The sequence below is a fragment of the Peromyscus maniculatus genome, chromosome 1 (assembly GCF_049852395.1).
Source record: "Peromyscus maniculatus bairdii isolate BWxNUB_F1_BW_parent chromosome 1, HU_Pman_BW_mat_3.1, whole genome shotgun sequence".
In the NCBI taxonomy this organism is placed as follows: Eukaryota; Metazoa; Chordata; class Mammalia; order Rodentia; family Cricetidae; genus Peromyscus; species Peromyscus maniculatus.
The window spans coordinates 89,356,729-89,380,658 of NC_134852.1; the positions used below are offsets into that span (position 1 = coordinate 89,356,729).

General features: G+C 42.8%; 1 protein-coding gene across 5 annotated transcripts in view; it reads right to left on the reverse strand.

Annotated features, from left to right (window-relative positions):
- Ntrk3 (neurotrophic receptor tyrosine kinase 3) overlaps window positions 1–23,930 on the reverse strand; it is a 366,758-nt gene that overhangs the window by 13,437 nt on the left and 329,391 nt on the right. The window contains exon 16 of one of the 5 annotated variants that reach the window (XM_015996205.3): window positions 20,910–20,984. The exons of the other annotated variants lie outside the window; for them this stretch is intronic. Within the exon in view, the coding sequence (XP_015851691.1) occupies window positions 20,910–20,984 (75 nt within the window). The remainder of the gene's footprint in view (window positions 1–20,909; window positions 20,985–23,930) is intronic. 5 annotated transcript variants of the gene reach the window in all.

Genomic DNA, 23,930 nt, shown 5'->3' on the forward strand with positions numbered 1-23,930 from the left:
AAACCCAGAAACCATTAAGATTTTGAAGGAATAGACTCCTAGTAAAGATACCAGGTAGGTGAGCAACTCAAGCTTCAGATATGCATTCTGAAGTCATTCATCAGCTAAGGAGCTATAAGGAAACTCATCAACTGTTCCCAAACCTACATACACAAAGCAAGGAAATCTCCTCTGGACCTTCTGTCTAAGCAGCTTCCTGGTAACTCTGTTCCTTTGCAGTGGGGTGCACTTGACCCATTACCCATTAAAAAGGTGCTAAAGGCTCTCATGGTGTCACTCCCATATCAGGAAGGCTGTGAATAAAAGTGCAAGATACCCAGATGAATTTAAACTTAAAACAACTAAGTTATAGCCACGAATACTACACAGGACACATGCATGACTAAGAACATGGGTTTGTCTGATGCTACACTATAACATGGTATCTTGTGTTTTTCTTTTCTAAAGCTGACAACTCAAGATTCCAGATCCACATGGGAATGTCAACTGTATCCCATTGCCCCCTTTCTCTTTCCCCCTCCTCCCGTCTGGTCTCTCCCTTCCTCTAAAGGGTATGAATGAGTTCACTGTCCTGTGTACCACAAAGCTCTTGCTCTGTCCTCCAATGCTTTCCCAATGTATTCTACCTGTGAGTGTGGCCCAAAGCAAAAAGACCTGGTAGCTACAGTTTTCCTCAGTGAACAGAGCTCTGTTTTCTTCTACCTACAGATCCTTGGGCAAATAATTTATCTTGACTGAGCTTCAGCCTTCTTACTAAAAAAAAAAATAGGACTCATATCTATAATCACCTCTCAGGAATGTCTGCCATACTTGTTAAAACACAGAAACCTGGGATTTTCCACAAATCCAGTGGATTATACAATTGTGAGTAAAGACGTATGACACTCATGATGCCCACACATTGCCATATCATCATGTAAGTACCACATGCTAATGGGTTGCACCACTGGAGTTCCTCTTTCCATATGGCCTAGAGATGCTTTCATTCTGCAGGGACCAAGACTTGAATAGCTGCAAAATAAACCACCTTAACACTGTGATAGATTTGCTACTTACAAAAACCTATGAGAGTTTCTATGGTGTCTTTTACAGATAAACTCTGAGAAGCACTCAATTAGACTCAAAGGGAGAGGCAAACTGGAAGCTACATTTGTTTGAATAACAGAAATGAGACAATGACTCTTTTCTAATATGTTGAAGAATTACCAAAATACCATCAATTCCTTAGCATCAAATGCCACTCAGTGTTTTTTGTTTTGGTTTGGTTTTTTGTTTGTTTGTTTGTTTTGCATGCCTGTGCATGTGTGTGTGCAAAAAAAAGCACTCTTTTAAAGTCTGATTAATTTAGCGATGTTTCTTCATGTCTCAATCTATTGTTGTCTTTGCTCTCATATTCTTCTTGGGTCATTTGACCTACCAACTTCTCACATTCTGGATTAATTCATTATATTCCCATGGGTCACTTCACATGCTCCTAGGTCTTCTATATTCCTAACACCTGATTATATGTGATCAAGTATTTACAGTCATGATTGGAGCCAAGTTCATAAATGCTGCCATGTGCTTCCTCTGAAACATGGTGGGAGATGAAGTATGTCTCTTTTATATGATCAGTGGATTGTGTCTGATCATTCATTATACAGTCCACTTTCAGTGGACTTTAGCAGCCATTGATGATCATTGCCAAAATCTATTAATTCATTAGTGGTTCAAAAGGATGACATTCTAATTATAGTATTCCTTCTGTATATATTAGCAGGAAATCTATAAATAAAAACTTCCCTTCATATGTGATTGTACTGATTACAGCTTCTGTGAGGCAAGATGGCTGCTTGACTAGTTCCCTCTATTTACTAGTTTTTAGAACACTGAATTCATCCCCTAGCATTATGGTTGAAATGTGGTTGGAACACATAGGCTTGTGTATTTGAACACTTAGGTGCCCAGCTTATGGTGCACTTTTGGAAGGTTGAAAAGAAGCTTTGCTGAAGGAAGCAGATCCCCGGAAGTTGGTCTTCAGGTTTAATACCCCATCCTTACTTCCTGTACACTCTTTGCTTCCTGACTGCTAACACAATGTGATCAGCTGCCTCCACGATGCCTTCCTCTCCAGGATGGGCTATACTCCCTCAAACCGTGAGTCAAATAAGTGCTTCCTCCCTTAAGTCGCTGCTTGCCGTTCATTGGTGATAGTAATAAGAAAAGCAGATGCAGCCTTCTCCAAGGGTCAGCTGTGAGAGCTTGGCTTTGCCTCTGAAGAACGTTTCCAGGACGTGCTCCTTTTTAAACACACACTTGAAGTGTTTTGGTCCGCTGCAGTGGCTATTTTTGATGCCTCGTTTCCTTCCATCGTTGGCCAATGGAAACCTCTGAAAGCTGTGCCTCGCTCTTCTCGTATAACCCCATCAGTCTTTGATCACACCTTCCCTTCTGACATGAAAGAATATTCTGGGCTCCTCTTGTACATTTCATGTCAGAGTCTTTGAAGCTGCTGTTTCTCCAAGGATCTCTGCATCTTTTTCATGCACAATGGAATTTTGGGACCATAATATGACTCATAATATGAGTGCTCAGTGCTACTAGGGTGGTCATTACTTCTGAGTCTTTATAGTGGGAAATTCAAAGCCAAGGAATCATTTTTTTTTGAAAGGGAAAAATACATCATGACTTTATGATTTTGTTTCATCCACACTCAAATTTAGGATTGCTTGACTTCCTTTGACTTTCTATTGTAATTTTCCTCTTATGCTAAAAATCTTGATTTCTAGAATTTAAAACGTTATTGAATTGTTCTCAACATATTTGTTTCACTTCTTAATTGTGCTACAACTATGTACATAGTTTCAACATCAACCCCCCTACACTACTTTGAATTCCTTCTGCCCTTAAGACACTGACTGGAGAAGAACAGAAAGTGCAGCTGTGTCTTAGCCCCTCAAAGTCACTACATCAATAGACTTCCTATTTTATTTCTTTTTCAGTTTTAGAAAAATTTTTTTTGCTTTTCATTTTCCAACTTATTTAATATCACTACTTGTTGATCTTGCTAAAAAAAATGGAAACATAGTTTCAATCTCAAAAGCACAAAGCAAGATCCTTTTACATAACTTACAGTTCTTATTCTACTACTGCCCTTGCCACTAGGCAACCCTACCCTCACCCTCCTATGCAACACAATTTGGGTTTGGTCCAGTTTATGCCCCCCCCTTTTTTTTTTTACAAAGGCACATATTGATTCAAATTAATTTCTCTGTTCTGTGCTTTGCTTTCTTAACAAGAGTTCATGCTTTCCTTGTATAGCTATACAGGACTCAGTGTGTATGCCAGCTGCTTAGTTTACCCAGTCAACCCCCACTGACAGAAGAGCCTGGACTTCCTCTCATGGAAAGCATGAGACACCAAGAACCTTGCCTGCTCCTGTGATTGCACACCTGAGTCTGCACAGCTCGGAGACATGTGAAGACCTTAAAGCATGTCCTCAGTGAGCACAGTTTTGAGGTGTTTTTGCAGATCCTCAACTCTGACAGGAACCTTTTCTGAATTTGAATTTAGAACTCCCCATGGTCCAGCAAGACCTCTAGTGATCAGAACCGAATTCTTGCCTTCTGAGTCTCCGATTCCAAAACATAACTAAATGAAAAAATAATAATAAAAAATAAAAACCCAAAGGAAAAACAAACCTAAAAGGTTATCATGTGAGATAAAAAATAAAATAATCCTTGATAAGAGACCAATATGCAGCCCAGGCAAATAGTTCAAAGACTTGAGCCACATGTCAATAGGAAAAAAATATCCCTTTCCTTCACAGATGTTGCCTTGCTGTGATCCTGGTTCTTGCATCACAAATAATGATAATAATCATAAAATAATAAAAAAATTAAAAATTGGATAGAATTGATCCTGAATCATCCTCTGTATTAACAATAAATAAGTTCATTAATAATGTATGTGGAAATTGGTAAACAGAGGAGATAAATTTCCATTCACATTTTACTTTTATCTTCTAGAGTCATCAAAAGCTGGTGTATATAGATATTATTTTGATCTACTGCCTGTTTCTGCACATTACTAATAATTGCAGAGATGCTCATTCCAAAAAAAATTCGTAACATTTAAAAACTTATGGTCACTGGACATTAAATATTAAATTTAAATCTTCACACACATTTTTGTCACAGCAAACTATGATAGAGTGGCCAATAAAGGGCTTTCAAGCATAAAAATAAATTATATAAAGATAAAATTCAGTGTGGTAACTGAAATGAAAATATAAATTCAAGAAAAAAGAGGAGCCATGTAAAAATGGCTGTTTAAGAACTTGTTCATGTGTTAAATAGATGCTGTACCAAATTGCTCTGGTATTTAAACTTCATTAGAGGCATTAAAGGAATGATGTATTTTTTAATGTCAATGTTTACAATATTCTGGAAATGAAGGCAGCACTTGCAACTTTTTAAAAGATTGCAACCAACTATATAGAAGTTTTCCCAATGACAACTTTAAATGTATGCGGGGCATGCAAAGTTTTCCAAAATTATTATGGGATCATAAAAGTTTGGAGCACTTAGGTCTGGAACCTTTCCATGCAAAAGTGAAAGGTCCTGTCTCTCTTGTCTTTCCTCGGGTCTCTGACTGACCCATTCCCAAAAGGAGGTAATAAGAAAAGACGTGGGTGGAGAGAGAGCAGCATGCTAACCAGTGTAGGTGTCTATTTAAGACCCAAGCACCCTTCCTTCATTCTAGCCCTTAGTCCTCAGTCTCAGCTGCATCCTTGAAAGGCCAAAGTACATAGTGCAGACGATGCAGAGTGTGGGGTGGCTGCAGGTGACCCAGCCCCAGTTCTTCTTGAGTGTAGAATGTTATGCACTACAGGGAATTCTCAGACCTCCTAAGTCTTCCCCTATGGCTTTCATGTAGCTCCTGAACAAGGACTTGTGTTTTTCCATTTTCATTTTGCTCTAGTTAGAGGGAGCCCATTATTGTAGGTCAAAGAGAAACTCAGCTAGGCTATAGAAGATCTTTGTGCCTCTCTGTCTATTCCAGGGACAATGGGGCACCAAAGCATACAGATGCCTTCTTCTCACCCAGACATTGAAAACATCTACCCTCACAAACTCTGACTAGATACAAGACACAGTAACCTGTACTCCAAAAAGATAGACCAAGACCCAGCAAAGAAGAGTAAATGCATATCTATAGGGCAGAGTATTTCTGCAAATAACTCAAACTTCCTCTGTTTGGAAGGAAAATGGGTCAAGCCAGACTTTGGGAAGGACATAATAAGGCAACCTATCTTCTTTGAGGAATTGGATGCAAAGAATTGTTCAAACTTCGAAATGTATGTTTATGACCAAATGGTCTAATCATCAAGAGACTGCCACTCATGGAAGACACTATTTTTTAAATTCAGTTTTAGTGTTTCTTAGTGGCATGTCTTAGCACAGAGAAAAATACCCATGTACATTTAAGAAGGAAATAGAAAGTCAACCTCTATCTTCTTCATCCCCTGAGAAGTCTGTTTAACACTTAACACTGCCCCAGTAGATTTTGTCTCTTGTATCCTGCTCTGCCATGTCCCAGAAATACATTAGCCAGGGACAGCTACCACACTGAACATGACACTAGCTACTATTGTCCTAGTAGCCACCACTACAGTCATTAAAATTAATTCCTCCTTGCTCTGGAGTTTAGGGTTTTCAAATACAGAGTATGCACACTAGTTTTGGTTACACAGACAATACCATCTGTACACACACTCACATATCAGGAGGAGGGATATGGGATGTCTTAATGTATAGATGGTGCACTTTGTGAGGACAGTAGCAGACGCTGACACAGACACAGACCTTCTGGACATGCTCTTGTCATGTGAGGTTGATGAATACTCCCTTGGGCATTTCTTGAAATTAATAACTTTATATAAAAGAAAGGTCTAAAGTTTTCTTCCATTTTTTTTTTTTTTGCCTCAAGACAATGGAAACAAATGCTTTTACTCTAAACCAGTTGATCAATTGATTAGCTTTGTTAACAGTTTCAAAACTTTTCAGACCACTAGAATCCTTTTAGGAATGAGTGCTACTCATTGCTGGGAATGTTACTTATTCCAGCTGCTGGGCTCCTTAGCGGTTCCCTCCTTATGAACATGGGAGATTTTCAGAGCTCGAGCAATACTAATTTGCCATTCTGAAACTGTCCCAGCTCCTGCCTTTCCTCCTTCCTTTGCTCCTCTCTCATCTCAGGCTTCTACCCAACTGTTGTACTTCCTTTAACCAGCTGTTTGGCTTTCTTCCCAGTCCATTCATTCATCTATTCATTCACTAATTCATTAATTCATTTGCTATCATTAATTCATTCACTAGATAAGCCTGAAGTGGCATAGGCAGTGGAACATAGAGTGATCTGGAAAACAGGGACTGTCCCCTTTAAGAAGGGCTAATATTTTCAGAGGGGAGAACCGAACCCAGGGCCTTGTGCTTGGTAGGCAAGCGCTCTACCACTAAGCTAAATCCCCAACCAATTCTTGCTCCCACAACTGTATCCCTACCAAGAAATTGTAACTACTACAGAAGGAGGAAGTCTGTGCAATGGAGAAACACCCAGGGCCTGGCTGAAGATGGTTGTTATTTTTGTTCTTCTACTCTAGGTGGAGCATCTCTAGTCCCGAGTTCATCTGTAACTTACTTTTCCCTCTGTGGGAGCTCTCAGGATCTGGAACTGTTACTTTGTATCCAGGATCTTCCAACTTTCACTCTTGGTCAGGGCCCTTGCCTTCAAGTTCCCCCACCTCAGATTTCTAGCTGTCACAGTTTTAACAGTGGCTCCTCTCTCTGTGCCATTTCCCTTTCTTGTCTGAGAGGGGTCTTCTTTCCACGATGTACAATTCTTTGTTCCACTGAACTGGGCAGGACCCTGGACAACCACCCTCACCTTAACAAGCCTACATTCTCTCCAGGTGTCATTTGGAGTATCACTTTAATCCTGCCTCCTAAATCTAAGGTCCTCAGAATGGAAGGTTTGAAAGAAACGACACTGAAGCTATAATTCCTGAGCACACATGGGTGGAAAAAGTTTTAGAAATTACCCTACACATCTCCAGACAAGGGTGGAGAAATCCTTAGAAACTACTCTACACATCTCTCCAGACATGGAAATCTTGGCCAGAAGAAAGGCAGTGTGCTGTGGGATGGTCTGTATGTCAAATTGCTCTGATTGGTCAATAAATAAAGCACTGATTGGCCAGTGGCCAGGCAGGAAGTAGGTGGGACAAGGAGAGAGGAGAATTCTGGGAAGCGGAAGGCTGAGGCAGAGAGACACTGCCAGCTGCCGCCATGACCAGCAGCATGTGAAGACACTGGTAAGCCACCAGCCACATGACAAGGTATAGATTTATGGAAATGGATTAATTTAAGCTATGAGAACAGTTAGCAAAAAGCCTGCCACGGCCATACAGTTTGTATGCAATATAAGTCTCTGTGTTTACTTGGTTGGGTCTGAGCAGCTGTGGGACTGGCGGTTGACAAAGATTTGTCCTGACTGTGGGCAAGGCAGGAAAACTCTAGCAACAGGCAGTGTGACAAATTCATTCTGGTGAATTTGCCCCCACTTTGAGTCATACAAAGCTTAATGTTTGGTCCTATAGTATGTTGGTCAATCTTCATTGTCAGCTTGACTGGGTTTAGCATCACCTAGAAGTGAAGATGCTTCCAGAGAAGTATAACTAAGAGAAGACCACCCTGAATATGGATATGCTAGCTCACAGGCTAGGATTCTAGACTGAATGAGAGAGAGAGGAGAGAGAGAGAGAGAAAGAGAGAGAGAGAGAGAGAGAGAGAGAGAGAGAGAGAGAGAAACCAGCAGAGAAGCAAAGCTCACAGTCCCACAGCCATGACTTCCAGCCATCTTGGATGGCATCCTCTCAAACCATGAGCAAAAATAAGCCTCTCCTTCTTTCCTTCACTTGCCTTTGTCAGGTATTTTTGTCGCCTGTCTTAGGGTGTCTATGGCTGTGAAAAGACACCATGACCACTGCAACTCATATAAAGGAAAACATTTAATTGAGGCTGGCTTATAGCTCAGAGCTTTAGTCTATTATCATCATGATTGGAACCACGGTGGCATGCAGGCTGACATGGTGCTGGAGAGGTAGCTGAGAGTTCTACGTCAAGATCTGCAGGCAGCAGGAAGAGAGTGTGACACTGGGCCTGGCTTGGGCTTCTGAAACATCAAAGCCCACCCCCAGGGACACACTTCCTCCAACAAGGCCACACCTCCTAATGGTGCCACTCCCCATGGGCCTATGGAGGCCAATTGATTCAAACCACCACATCACAACAGCAAGAAGGGTAGCTAATCCATATATTTATCTTTTGTCTCTTGCTTATAGCTGGACTTCAAGTCCCTGAGCAAAGCCATCTTTTTTTTTTTTTTTCAGTTTGTGTGGATGAAGATAGATTGGTTTAAACATTATTTTGATTTTAAAACCATGATACCTAAACGTACACTTAAAAATTCCATGTCTATCTGACATGATAGAAACTCCCTGGCTCCCATTCCAGGGAGACCCGGCACTAGAGATCGAGACTTCTTTACAGTGACACTACACCTCAGAATTGTGAAGTCAGACTTGCTTTTGCCTCTCCCCTGTGGTGATATTTTATTTGTGCTGAAATGTGGTGATATTTTATTTGTGCTTTAATAAATAAAGCTTGCCTGGAGATCAGAGGAAAAAAACACAAGACATTATAAGTAAACAAAGAAGTCAAGCAGCGGTAGCACACGCCCTTAATCCTATCACTTGGCAGGCAGGATCTCTGTGTGTTCAAGGCCACACTGGAAACAGAGCCAGGTGTGGTGGCACATGCCTTAAATTCTAAAGCTAGTTAGCCATGGAAGTCTGGAGGTCTGTACAGACAGACAGCAATTGACAGAGCTGGGTAGGAAGAGGAAGTGATGTAGCTGAACGGAGAGAGCAAATCAGATGGCAGAACAGCAAGGCATATAGGCATGGGTAGACAGGAAGTCACGGCATTTGGAGAGCCGCAGAGTTGGTGAGGTAAGGTTAGCTGTGGCTTTCCCTATTTCCCCGATCTCTCCCAGGCTTTCACCCATATGTCTGGCTCCATGTTTTTTATTTAATAAGACCATTTAGAAATTCATCTACACCCCCCCCCTTCCCAAGAGCATGGCTGCAAGCTATCCTCTCATTTTTTGTTGTTGACAAATTGAAGATCTCGGCCCCAAGTATAGTAGGTACTTGGAACTGTTCTGAGGAAAAACAAAGAGAAAATTTACAAAGACATTAGAGTGGAGCTCTTTCAAAGCAGGGCTTTGTGACAGTTTATGCAGTCGGCATCCATTTAGTATAGTCTCAGAGGAGAGGCTGTCTTGCATCTGAGCCTCTAGCCCCTGGATTAGGAAAAAGTCCTCAGAGTCTTCCAAAACTACAAGGAGTTAAGAGCCAAGCTGTTTAGCAATGTGAGCCTAGAGGAAAAATAAGCCCACTGTGATTCTTCCCAAGTCTCTTACTTAGAGCTGAATCCGCCAGGAGCAAAGTTCTTATATGGGTGCTCCAGGAATACACGCCTTTTCTAACATCTTCTCCCCCTTCCCTTCCTAAACCGGGACTAAATGCTGGCATCCATTCAAAGTCCCCCTGTCCCTCAGTGTACCCAAGCAATGTGTATATTTATGTATTAGAGAGAGCAAACATTGCAATGAAAAAAGACTTGGCCCTTATTTTCCTTTCCAGATGCCTTGACTCTAGCCTCTTGGCTGCACTGAAATCTTCTCATGGAAACAAAATTTCTAAGATGTTCAAAGAACTCAATTCACAGAACAAAACTGGAGGTCTCAACTCAGCTCAAACTCATAGATCAAACTGGAGTCCAAAGAAGCCACCTAGACCTCAAATGTGCACACTAATACTACAAATAAAGGAAGGCAAATCAGTCCACTGACTGATCCTAGATATTTTTAATTACCCTGTAATGCTCATGTACCAGCAGTTAGGTTGCAGTTTATATTCACACTGATTTGGGCCAAATTACAAATCATCTCTTGCAAACAAAGTTTTACTTGGCTAAATATTTTGTTGCCCTTCATGAGTTACAATAAGTGATACTGAAAATTTGTATGATAATTCAGGAAGCAGAGGACCCAAAGCAACCAGAGGAATAATGTATAACTGAGCAGGGGCTATATACCAGTTGAGTAACCATAGCATGTTTGTCCTCTAGAAGACTTACACCCTTGTGTGTGGAATGAGGAAAATAATGCACCTACTCACAACGTGTACCCAAATGAAATGAGGTAGTAAATGAAAGAAGAAACATACATGCATGAGGATTTGAATCTAAATCTTCCTTGCAAGCATCTCCCAAAGAGACTTAGACATTCTGCTCAGTGAGCCCTTACAACAGTGAGGCAACCATAGTGGATGAGAAACCAGATCAGGGATGGAAAGGTAGTCCATCAGTCACTGGAAGAGCATCAGCAAGAAAGAATGCATCACCATACTCCAAGCCCTTCTCTCTGTGGGTTTTTAAGTTCAAGACAGTGCCACCAGGAAGCACTAGGCACACTTTAGAGGAGCAGCCAGGAATTGCATGACTACCAGTCTTGATCTCTGCATCTGGGATGTCTGAAGAAAAGCATGGCTATGGTACCCAGGAAGGCCAGCTAAAGTGAGTCCCAGAGAAGACATGACTGGAGCTAGCTAGAATACACAGCATTGTCTTTAGGCCAGGCCCCATGACACCATGCTCTGAGTGAGAGGCTCTATTATAGGAGATCAAAGAAAATTAAAAAGAGCGGCTTCAAGAAAATGAACTAGGAGGAACTGGAGAGATGGCTCAGTGGTTAAGAGTACTTGCTACTTTTGCAGAAGATCGGAGTTCTGTTCCCAGCATTCACATGGTGGCTTACAATCATCTTAATTCAAGTTCCAGTGGGTACAATGCCCTCTTCTGGCCTCCATGGGCACCAGGCATGCATGCAATGTAAATATATATATATATATATATATATATATATATATATATATATATGTATGTATGTATGTATATATGTGTATGTGTATGTGTGTGTGTGTGTGCTTGTGTGTGTGTCTATACATATGCAGGCAAAACATTCATACATATAAGATAAAGTTACTAAAACTTTAAAAAGAAAAAGGAACTGAACTATGAAACAGTCTTTTATTCAAAAGGCAAACTTAGCCAGGAATCGACTCCATTTCTGGTTTTCGTAACAACAATAATAACTCCTATCATTGACTATCACACTTACCTTCAAACAAAGGAACTGGATTCTTGAATCAGATATTATAAGTCTGGTTTCTGTTACCCAAGGGTATGCACCCAGGGCCATATACATACTAAGTATATGTTCTACCCTGAGCTAGACCCCAGGCCTGTGATGCCTGTTTGTTTGTTTGTTTGTTTGTTTGTTTGTTTGTTTGTTTGTTTGTTGCTGGTTGCTCACTTGCTTTTGTTTTTATTTTAAGAAATGGCCTTACTAAGTTGCCCAACCTGGCCTTGAACTTACTCTATAGTGTAGGCACAACCCTCCTGCCTCTGCATCCCACATGCTGAAATCACAAGTGTGTACACTACAACGACTGGGTACTACTTTTACTGTATAGGAATCTGAAATGACAACAGATATATACCACAGGTGCCATGAGGGAAAAGAGTTATTTAACAATCCATGCAATAGTCTTCCTCATGACCCAGAGAGAGCACGTTTCCAGGGAAACTCAGGATGAGAGCCTGCCTGCCTCCTCCGCTTTAGCTGAAACACCCGGACCAGGTGACCTTCCTAACTGATGTTCTTTCCTAACTCCAAGATCCAATTCTAGCCCTCCTAACTCACCATTTGGGAGGTCTGTCATACAGAAGTCATGTCTGGATGTTAGGAGAGGCCTGTGCAACTTGTTGGGCCCTGTATTACTGCGTTAGAAGCAGACAAAGCAGCTTCTGCTTAATCCCCAATCCCAGTCACCTCCGGGCCTGGGACTAATTAAGGAACATTTAAGGATGGCCATCAGCAGGCAGCTACCTTGACAAGAGCCAAGGAGCAGTGTTTAAATGCATCTCTTTCAGTAGCAAGGCACCTGTATCATTGCTGTCTGCTTCCAAGCCATCTTACAAAGAGGTTATGTCCACTGTGGTCTTTCTTCATTCCTTGTGAAGACTTTCTGAACACAGTGCCTTTGTATATCACTCATTTCTCAGGACCAGGAGCTCCTGAATGCTGCCTTGGGTGAGGAGAGACAAGTAAGCAGTTGTGTGTTTGGACCTAGAGAAGAGATAAATCGAAGCAAGGCCTGACAATTCTGGAAAACTCAGAACCCTGCATACTTTATTCAGTGCCCCTGGACAGGAGCAGGATCTCCTGTTAGAAGAATTGATGGATGCAGAAACAGAACCCAAAGATGGATGAAAGAGCTGCCAAACTTCTAAGTAGACCTCAAGATAGGAATGGCATAATATCATGGTGTAGACACAAACTCATTGCCAAGTCACCTCAAGAAATCACTTTACCTCTTGAAATCTTAGCTTGTCCATATGTTAAATATTAATAAGATTTACCATGAGGATTAAATGAGAACAATCCATGGAAATTTGGGTAGGGTGTGTGGAGCTTGGGAACTCTCAATATATGTTAGCAAAGAACTGTCACAGTGATGATTATAGAGCAGATGTGGGAGTGTCAGTCTATTGCTCGACTGTACATACGTTTGCATAGAGTAATCTCTGAGCCAGGCATTTAGATAATTTAAGTGAGTGGGTGATTTTCTACTATTTAAGTAGGTGGGCATGTTTGGTGGCCAGAGATGGTAGAGATTAGGTTGAATTAGGGAATCAGTTCCCAGTGTCCTTGGCTGCAGCCCTTTCAAAGTAAAGCTACCCTGAGGAAAGATGAGAAGTCCTTACTGATTTTGCATTGATGCAAACAGCAAGCCAGGCATTTGCTTCCCTTTTTTCTCTGGACACTGCCTTTCCCTTTCCAGTAAGGTCATGTACTGCAGGCTCAGCAGATCAAGCAGAAAGGTACAGCTGTAGGCAGGGGTAAGAACTACGACTTCCAGATCACTCCAAATTAGTCATTTTAGCTGGAGGGAGACCAGAGCCTTTGGGCCCCCCTTGTGTTTTATTAACTGCCAGTTGAAAATGCCAGAAGGAGATAGGGAAATGCAAAGGGGAGGGGGGACAGGGAGCACTTTGCATATTTTAATTACTTCAGTAAACAATACATATCACAGCAGAGACCTGTCATCCATGGCTGCATCCCCAGGCTAAGGAAAGTTGGAAGCGCATCAAGGGAGGGGGGATGATATGAGGAGCAAGCCAGGCCTTGGCAAACTCCTGGCTGCCCCATCTAGCCTCGCTGATGGTTGCTGGAGCAGCTCAGATGAGGCTCAGGACATCGGAACTTTGCATACCCCAGAGCTTTCTTGTGAACTAAAATGCACCTGTTTGCCCAGTGGAAATGGGATGCTTCTTTGAGTCATGAAACAAAATCCTTTCATCCTAAAGGATGGATACTCACAGCCTAAGAGGAAAGAGTTCACATGCAGGACCACACACACAAAGCAGTAGACACAGTTCTTCATCTTCACTGAAAGGAGGGAATTCAGCTTAGGAAAAAAAAAATAGAAGAGTGGCATTCTCGGGGAAGCCTGAAGACGGCTGATAATGGCAGCTAAAGTATTCTGTGAACTGCAGAGTGATTTATCAACACAAGCTGGTACATGACTATTTTATTCAGCACAAGTCCCTAGTTAGGCATCCCCTGAGAAATTCCAGGAGAGGGGTATTGATTGACCCAGTCACGCTACCCTAACAGAGGCCAGAGACATCTCCAGCATTCTAGAAGAGAGGCAGCACAGCATCAGCAGAAACCTGGAATCCGAAGGAAAGGCATTCAAGTCACCTGAGATCTCGTCACAGTCCTGACTAGGTGCCACCCCAAGTCTCTGGAAGCCTAGGGTTCCTTTCAGTCTCAATGTTAATGTCTGTAATAATGATGTATTAGACTGGGGGGGGGTGTTAAAATTCTTCTCTGCTCAGAAACTACATGAATTTGTCCAAAGCATAATTATTTATCCAAATCAGTATGCAAAGAGCATTGAACAAAGATCCTTTATAGTACTTGCAGCCTTGGCAGTCTGATTTTTATAGAGGTGTGTGTGTGTGTGTGTGTGTGTGTGTGTGTGTGTGTGTGTGTGTGTGTGTGTGTGTGTAAACTTACACACACATGTATATGTGGACAAGCCCATGAGAGCAAGAGCCCAACCTTGGAGACCCTCCTTTCCAACATTACATCATACTACCTGCCTCATCTACAGGCTCCTGCGTCCCTATCTATAAACTGGTTGGCTTCAGGAGGGGATGTACCGATGGACTTCTAGGTATCATCTGGTTCAAAACATAAAGTTCCAGTGAAGCAGAGAGTGAATAACCTCAGGATGCTCCCCCTGCCCTGGGAGAAGCACAGAGTTCTGGGGCCCACTTACTTCAACTCAGCCTGTTGTTCTGCACCGGGATCCCAGGAGGCCTCTCTGCAGTTAGAGCGGGAGGCAGTCTCAGATGAAAGGGACAGAAGCTCAGTGCCTCCATGCAGCATGTGGCCTTCCAGGCCATCAGGGGAGGCCTGCAGCTGCGGGTTACACCTTCTCCCTTTGGAAACAAGCTCTGCCTCTTGGCTTCTTCTTCAAGGTCAGAAGTCGGGGGTGTGGGGGATGTGGGTGGGAGTGCTCACAGGATCAACACAGGAGAAAGTCTTAAACACTAAGCCAGCAATCACAGTTGGATGATATTAGCTCTCCTCTCTCCCAAACACAATCCTACTCTTTCACACATGTTCCTGTTTTCAAAAGCTTCCCTACTGAAGTCTTTTCCTAGGTCATCTAGCGGGTCCCCCCAAAATGAGCCAGGCTAAGTACTAGAGTGGGTGATCTCCAGGAAGAGAGCCTTCAAAACTTCTGGCCCCCACCAAAACAGAGATCAAAAAGATAGTTTCAGCATTTCACCTTTGAGGCCAGAGGTAGAGCCCTTGTCTCAGTGAACAAGGCCGAACAAGGCCACAGAATAGCAACGTTGGGAGCCATTACACAGCCACATGAGACATGGTAAGTGAATTAAGATGCATGGCTTTGTTCACCCTCTTGAGATCTAAAATGATTATTACCAACCACTTTGCATGGAGGAAAGGAGAGAGGTAGGAAGGAGAGGAAAGGGGGAAAGAGATTAGATAGTTTATTTTAAAAAAAGGAAGAAGGGAGGGAGGAAGGAAGGAAGGGAGGGAGGGAGGAAGGAAGGAAGGAAGGAAGGGAGGGAGGGAGGGAGGGAGGGAGGGAGGGAGGGAGGGAGGGAGGGAGGGAGGAAGGAAGGAAGGAAGGAAGGAAGGAAGGAAGGAAGGAAGGAAGGAAGGAAGGAAGGGAGATGTAAGACATAAGCCTAAAATATTCTGACTCTAATAATCAATATCTTTGAGTGTACTTCCAACTTGAAGGAAGACTGACCAGTAAAGATTTTTTGTTATTGTTGTTTGTTTGCTTGTTTTTTTAGTAAAGATGGTATAAAGCATGCAAACTGACGAGTTGGAGTAGTAGATTTAGGAAAACGTGTTAGATAGCTTACAATTTGATTTCTATAAACACCCCCATAGAAGCTGAAGAGCGACTTTCATGCTGAAATATCTGTATCAGCAGATGCGATGAAGTCAGATGAGAGTTCATGGCATCCCAGACAGCCCTCATAAAGATGACACCAGATTGCAACCTATGCTTCTCATAGACAGACTGGAAGCGGCAGCTGGGCTTGGACTCTGCCTCCTTGGTCTGCCCATGCTGACTTTTCTCTGCATAACTCCCAGCTTAGCTGCAGGGGCAATATTGATGGCTTCTCAGCTGAATTCCTATACCAAGCCATTTCTGGGAAAGGCAAAGCTTCCTTACTGATCACATTGGTCTCCAGTAATCTGTTCAGCCACAGCAACATCTATCATCACACAGTTCAAATTATGTTACCTTTGAATGTTTGAACATCTATTTCCCATCACCATCTCTTTCTGTAATATCAGTGTGTATCAGAGGGAAAACAAATGGAGGAATGAGAAGAAAACCTACATAGGGATGAGAAGGAAGAGGACAGAGAAAACAGCATCTAATGAATCTGGTGCCATTACATGAATCCTGGTCTAACACCAGAAATAATCCTACTCCTGAATTTACTGTTAAGGTGTCATGTTGTCTTTTCTGTTTAAAGGATTCTGAGTTAAGTTTTCTCTCATTTATAGCTAAAAGAATCCCTGGAAAATTCAATACAAGTTTGTCTGGAATCAAATGCCTCATTCTTAGAAATGAACTCAAGAAGAGAGATTGAGGTAGAAGGTAGAGGGTCACATAGAAACCAGCTTCCCTAATGAATGCAGAACAGCAATTTTTTCCTCTCACCCACCTTGTGCCCTGCATGGAAAGACCCATACACCAGGGCTTTATCATCTGTAAGACATCATGTGATAGTTCATGACATGTGACCATGATGCTAGCATCTGAAATCACCACCAGGGTGACAGCTTCCTCAGCCAGGTGCATGTAAATGCATTTGGCTGGAGGTCTTGGTGGATTTCTATTTTCCATCAGGGTTAACCACAAGTGGCTAGAGAGAAGAAGGCAGCAATAATCATCAGCAGAATTAACTATTGATGGCAAGAGACAGGCACCAGCCCAGACAGAGACAGCAGAACTCACCACCCCTAGGGTCTACCCAATGGAGGTGGTGTCACAATTCTTCCAGACATATGGATTTCTTATGAGCCATTTGTTTCTAAAAACAATTACAGGAGTAAATGCACTTGACCACCTTTGAAAGTCAAGTTCCAATCAAAGAAGGGAAGACAAGGACTGAGGCAACTCTTCTTGTGAGCGGTGTTGGATGGTATAGCCAAGAACCCCCCTGCCATCTTCTGAGGGACTCCTACACATCCTTTGCCTGAAGGCCTGAGCCCAACCCCATCCCAAGGAATTCTTACCATCCTGTTCTAAGGACCTGCTTGGCTCTGAGATACTCTATGCACATTAACACAGTGCAAAAGTCTAAGGGAACCAGAATCTCCAAGGGTAATTGCCATTTAAAGGGGTGACCACCTATCCAGAAAAGAACCCAGGGAACTAACCCTTCTGTCTGAAGAGGCGGTAGCCCTTCTAACTGTGACTAACCCCTACTTAGACTTTAAGGCATGCCCTGTACATCTGAGTGGCAGGATAGGCCATAGATAACCAGCCCAAAGAAGGACTAGAACTAGATATTTCAGTTTTTCCTCCAGTCCCACTGGGACTCCACAGAGCCCCACAGATACAGAAGGGAGAAGTCAACCAATGCTGAGAGGGGTCAATGTTTGAGAAGAAAAGGTAATCAGTTTGCTCCTATTCTACCAGGGAAGGAACTCAGAGCCATAAGTCAGACAGAAGTATCCTAGAAAGGAGAATGAGCAAAGCTTTTCTCTTTAGCTCTCGGGTGAAGAACAAAATCATGCAATAGCTCATAAGTTGTGAAGAACCAGGGTGTTGTTGGGAAGCCATAGTCTAGTAATTGGATGAAAACAGTGAGTGGTACTTGAGAGGCTGGAATACAATCTTGTAGTGCTGCCATTGGGGTGGTAAGGAAAAGGAATGGAAAGGTAAGGAACAATTTCTCTCCATATATAAGGAACTTCCTGTGAAACTTAAAAGACATACTTTGACATACCCTGAGACCCCTATTCAGGACATCATACTGCAAAATGCTAAGGAGTTCAAAGATTAGTTACCATTGGATGGGCAGAGCCCTTATCCTGGGATAAATAGGTTCTAGAAGTTCAGGTAACAATAACATTATAGGTACAGTAACCTTTAAGAAAACTGAGGAAGGATAGTGACATCCTAAAATACATATTTCCTCTATTATATCAGGTCTGTCTTATGTATATAAATAGCGACTTTTGTGGGGAGACTGTGGGACCTCAAGAGTCCATCTTATGCATAAAGCAAGATAATTTTTTTAGAAGATATATGAGAATACATTGCAAACAGAATCAAAGATGCACGGTTGATATTGTTGAATGTGAATATAACATCTGAGGTGTGGTTCAGATACACCTGCTTTTCGCAGATTGCATCCCCAAATCAGATGAGGTAAGTCTGTGGATTCCATTCACAAAGGCAGTATGGAACTAGGAACTATCTTCAACTCAACTCTCCAATCAACCCCCATCAACAGCACCTTTGTACAGCTTTAGAACTCAGCATGCATTCTCCCCACCCAAATACCATGCACTGGCCCTCCTTCGAACGTGCATGAGAACCAGGACCCCTGTTGTACCAAGGTTACTCTTTCATCTCTGCTTAACATGGACACCACACAGGAAGACTTGCTTACATGCTTCCAAAATGAATTTCCCAGGCCCATTCCCATTCCTAAGAAAGACACAACATGAAGAAGCAGAAGATGTTGCTCTGCCTTCATGCATGACCAGCAACAACAAGGACATCACCCCAACACATCTACTAATCGCTCCTGACCCAGCCATGCAAATTACAATATACACAGGACTACAGGATACCCTAGGGAGTCCTTCTGTCCTTTCCTTTCTCTGCTTCATGCTAACTGGTACCCAAGGATGCCCACTGAGACTGACAGATAAATGTAGAGGTTTCAAACTTTGGTCAACCTGGATTTCAATGCTGGCTCCACTCTTCTCTACTTTTGTGTTTAAATGTCTGTGTGCTCATCCCTGAAGTGGGACTGTGATAATATCTTTGCAGGAACAGAGTGAACTAAATAAGTTAATTCAAAGTCCCTAGCCAAGTGTTGACCTAGAGTAGATGATCGTCAAATGCAAGTTGCCTTTCCCTCTGCCACCAGAAGGAAGAAAGAGAGGCCTTAGGATATCCTAAATGGCCAGTGTAAATCACAAATTAAGGGACTTTCTACAAAGATGCTTTAAAACAAATGAATCAGCGTTATTCCTTTTTTGATGCCCTCTTAGTGACGTCTCTAGCACATGAAAGCTGTGCTAACTACCAAGCAAAGCCTGCTTTGCCAATGCATGGCCACCAAGTATCTGTTTCTTGTTATCTAAAGTTTATTATGTCTTCATTTGGATTCAGACTTTTCAGCTCTGACTTATTTCAGAAAAATTATCCAAGCCATGAAAATCCTGCTCAGAGAACTTAAATAAAATCCGTACTATCATTTTTAAATAGCTCAGTTGCTTTGACCCCCTACCAAAATCTGTACATACATTCATGCACACAGGTATGCATGCATGCATGTGCTTGTGTACACACACATTCACCACTATCACTATCATCACCACTATCAACATCAGATCACACTTCCCTGTCCCTTCTCTTCCTTATTTTTCTCCTAAGGACCTGGCACTCCTTAGTTTTCTCTGTACCTTAAACTTTATCTTTGATTTTCCTAATTAGAGGCAGAGATTTTTGCCTATTCTATTCATGATTGTCCTAATGTACTGGAGAAGATTGAGATGGATGCTGTTTGTTCCTGTTTAATTATTAATAGCTTCTCTTTTCACTCTAGCAGTGACCAAGTTGAGATAATCAAGTACACACAAATTGATTTATAATAAATAACTGCTCAAATGAGTTAATACATTTGATCCATGTGACACTTTAGTAAAACTTGTCAGCTCCTAAAACCAATAGTTTGACCCTAATGTCACTGAAAACACGTGACTTTTTAAAAGAGAAGAGCCTGAGTTCTTGTAACCATTCTGCCTGCAAGTGTCACACAAGGCTGGCAAGAAAGAAAAAAAAAAAAAAAAAAAAAAAACCTGAACCTTAATTCCATTATAAGTAGTAGTGTCAGGGAGAAACCTGTGAAACTGAGGCCCTGGGAGAACCTGGGAGGCTATGCTTAATTTACCTCACTAACCAAATCAGGAGGGAAACGAATGAAATCATCAAAGTGTTCCCAGGCACCTGCCTGTGAGACTGCAGCATTGGCAGAGAATCGCATATTAGAAATGGGGACTCCTCCATTCAACATCACACCCCGTCAGTGCTGAAACACAGCATCTGGCCTGGAGAGAACCTTCCTCGGGGTGACAAGCAAGGCTTCTGCTTGATTTTTAAGGCCTGATAAATTTTGTGACTCTGTGGATTGTTCTAGAAACAGAATGGGAAAGATGCAGACAAAAAGTGGCAAGAAGCCATTTGACGTAGTCTGAGACCCAAGGCAGGACAGATGGACCCTCTACTGGAACTGAAGCATGTCCATCTTCTCCCCCGAAATGACCATAGGCATTAAAGCATAAATAGAAATCTCCCACAAGTATACACAGATGACTCAGTTACTGTGGTCCTTTAATAACTGTCCTGAACATCAGTATCTTCTTAGATCAGAATTCATTTGAGAGCAAGTGCACACCTCCTGCTCAATAACCCATCAGCCTATTTGCTTATGGTATTCTCATATCCCTCAAGGGAGCCCCTTATTGAGCATTAGACAACAAAAGTATATGCAAGACTCAAGACCACATCTCCTGGAATGCAAGAAAGCAGCCAAACCACCATCCATGCAGAGCCTCCAACCTCCACCAACACACAGGCCTGGACAGAACTGCTGGCAGCCACCTCAGTCAGGATGTGCACCTACTTTTAGCAGATCATGGCCCCACACCCCCACCATGCTGTGTCCCCATGAGACATCACAAGCACACCAGTGCCTTTGGCAGGGAACCTCCATGGAAGTTGAATGCTGCCCCCATGAGAGGAGGCAGTCAAAACAAAGTTGGCCGCAGCCTCCCACACATGGAAGTTCCTCTCCAAAGCCTGCAAGCTGTCAGTGTGTGGACAGCCCTGTCCAGCCCCTGGCCCCAAAAACAAAATCCAGACTCACTGTGGAAGCTGCTGGTGCTGCTAGCCTCTGCTGCTGCCACGACACGCTGAATGGGCCCTTCTGGCATGGCCCTTCCTGACAGTGAATGAGGGAGAGAGCAGGGGAGAGGAGAGAGGAGAAAAGGGATGAGGGAAGAGGGAGGAAGGTAGACCGGGAGGGAGGCAGGGAGAGAAGGGAAGCAGGCCTGTCTTTAATGGAATAGATGTGTCTGCAGAGCACAGCCTCCAAACTTCTTTCCCACGCTCCCAGACAGAAAAGCTGACTGTCTGTCCACAAGACCTTACTCAGGAGTCCACTCGGGAAGGACTCGCACACAACCCAAAGGACATATCACCATAATTCTACTCCTAGTCCATGCCACTTGACTGTCTGCCTCTGAGGGCTACCAAAACTCAAGAGGATTTCCTCCAATGGGTCAGTTCTCCTTTCCACAGGATTAACACCCCAGCCACTACCACTCTGGAAGGAAGTGCATCTTATCTAGTATTCTCAACCCATTAGGTCAAAGAAAAGGAATTTTTTTTCCAAAGCTCCTGAAGGAATATTTGTTCTTTTTGTATCAGCAGAAACTTCATGAATTTACTACCATCCCCAGGGCTTCCTAACCCCCCTTTCTGCTTTTCCTATTTGGAAAGTAGGGGAGATGGCTGGACAGGATTTGCATTGGTGTCACCTGCAGGGGCATTGTCACCCTCCTCCTCCAGCTGTTGACAGAATCAGTGTTTGCATTCTCCAACCCCACCTGCCAAACCTCACTTCCTTTGATATCCCTCTCTAAAATGTAGGGGACGGGCCTAAGCTATCTCTGAGGAAGGATTCACAGTAATGTAGCACTGACATTTCTTAATCACCTCTGGGGTCAAGAGCTGTGTGCAGAGGGCAAGAGACACACACAGCCCCACTCTCCACAGAGCCAGAGGCAAAGGAAACCCTTAAGGATGAAGCAGTTTGGCAAAGCATGTTTTTGAAGCAGGAAGTCCATGTGTACAAACCCAGAGGGTGAGGCTGAGAAAACCATCCTAGGGTGACCATAAAATGAACCTGGTGGGTTTTGATGGCATTCAGGGATGGACAGCAAGAAATAACAGGAGGGTGAAGGGGGAAAAAATGAGTGGACAGATGGGCAGTTGGATGGTTAAACAGAGAAGGTATTATTGTGTCCCCCACACAAATTTATTATGTTGGAATTCTAAGTCCCAGTTCTCTAGTATGTGTCCATAGTAGACACATGGGCTTTAGAGGTCATTATGTTGGGCACTAATCTAATATGACTGGTGTCTTTACAAAAAGAGGAAATCTGAACACTTACAGAGGGAAGATCTTGTGAGGACAAAGGAGGTGGTGGGCCTGAGAAAGAGTCAAATCTTCCTGTGCCTAGATTTGGAATTCTAGCCTCCAACCTGTGAGAAAATAAATTCTGTTGTTGACACCCTCTGAGTTGTGGCACTTCGTTAGTACAGGCTTCACCAATGACGCCAGAGGACACTGAGCATTTGTGTCATGTGAACCAGGATCCAAGCTTGCTGGGCTGGATGGAATTACAGGACTTCCCTGGCAGGCTCAGGAAGAAGACCACAGAGCACAGACTGCGATTTTGGAAATGAGGATTTGGAAATGAGAAATGAGGATTCACATGAGGATCTTAAAGGAGCAGGGGTTGGGGGTGAAGAAACATGGGGAGCAAAAGGCTTTGACTTTGAAGGCATATACGTGGATCCAATCGTTGGGACTACCTAGGGTGATTTCTGCCTCCTGCAAAGGACAGAGGACACCAAGATACTGTGAAGCCAGACAGAGCAGGAAGGTGGCCCAGAGAGGTTCAAATAGTATTCTGCTTAGAGAACCTTCCGAGGGGGCTTTCATGTATGCTAACATGCTACTCTACAGTACTATTTGAAGAGGTGGCAGTGGCCGTGGTGAGTTTATTTCCAATAAGCAAAATTTCAACCACCAATGATCCCTCCGGAGGAGGCTTCTAGATGTAGTAATCATAGAGAAAAGATATGGAAGCATAAAAGCAACATGGGGTTCTAACCATGCAAACCTGTGGGCTCTCAACTAACTACCTCAGAACTTTGAATAAAGAGAAACACATAAATCCATGAAAGAGGCAAAGGATGACCAGAAAGGGGGAAATATTGACCAGTAAGACATCACCCAGCCATTAATTGGGAATATGATGCTGAGTAGATGGTGGAGACAGAGAAAGGGAAAGAAATGAGGCTGTTATTAACAATGGCATTCGATAGTTCAGAAAGGATTACCCCTGAGGAAAGACATTCAAATATGGGCATAATACGATAATTATCAACCCTCAAAAGTCATATTCCATGATGTGGTAAGATCAGAACAAAAAGCATTTCAGTACTAGAGAACACAAATGGATGTTGGAAAGCATCAAAAGGTTAAACAAAGATTTTTCTTTAATGTAAAAGAAATTAAACTCAGAGTAGAATGAGAGAGAAAGGTTTGAGCAGAATAAGCATAGTTGCAGAGAGGGTTGAGCTAGGGATAGGTCAAGGGACAGATGATGTGGGAGAGAATGCAGAGCTATGAATTTGGAGATATGGAGAGGGTGGATTTTCTCTAATATTTCTCAGCATCACAGAAATACACACTTGACAGTTCTTTGCTCATGCATAATGAGTCCTTAAATTACAGTGCCACATCTCAGCAATCTCTATTATAGAGTGGTCCTTGGCATCTCAGACTTAGAAGAAGGCAAAACTCTGCAGTCGCCAACTGCAATCTCATGTCCAATGCATGTGTCCCCTTGTCACACTTCTAAAATGCACGTGTGTGGATTTTCTAGAAACCATGTGGGGAGAAAGAATTCACTTCCCTACAATCCAGAACCTTCAATTTTCACATAAGGCCTTCGCCATCCTCAAGTCTCAAATATCTCTAGAGTTTGCTGATCCCACTAACACTTTTGGTTAAGAAAAATTAGGCAGAAAGAATTTATCACACAAAAATAAGAGAGGATCACCCCATCAGAACATCTCTTTACTGAAGTCTAGC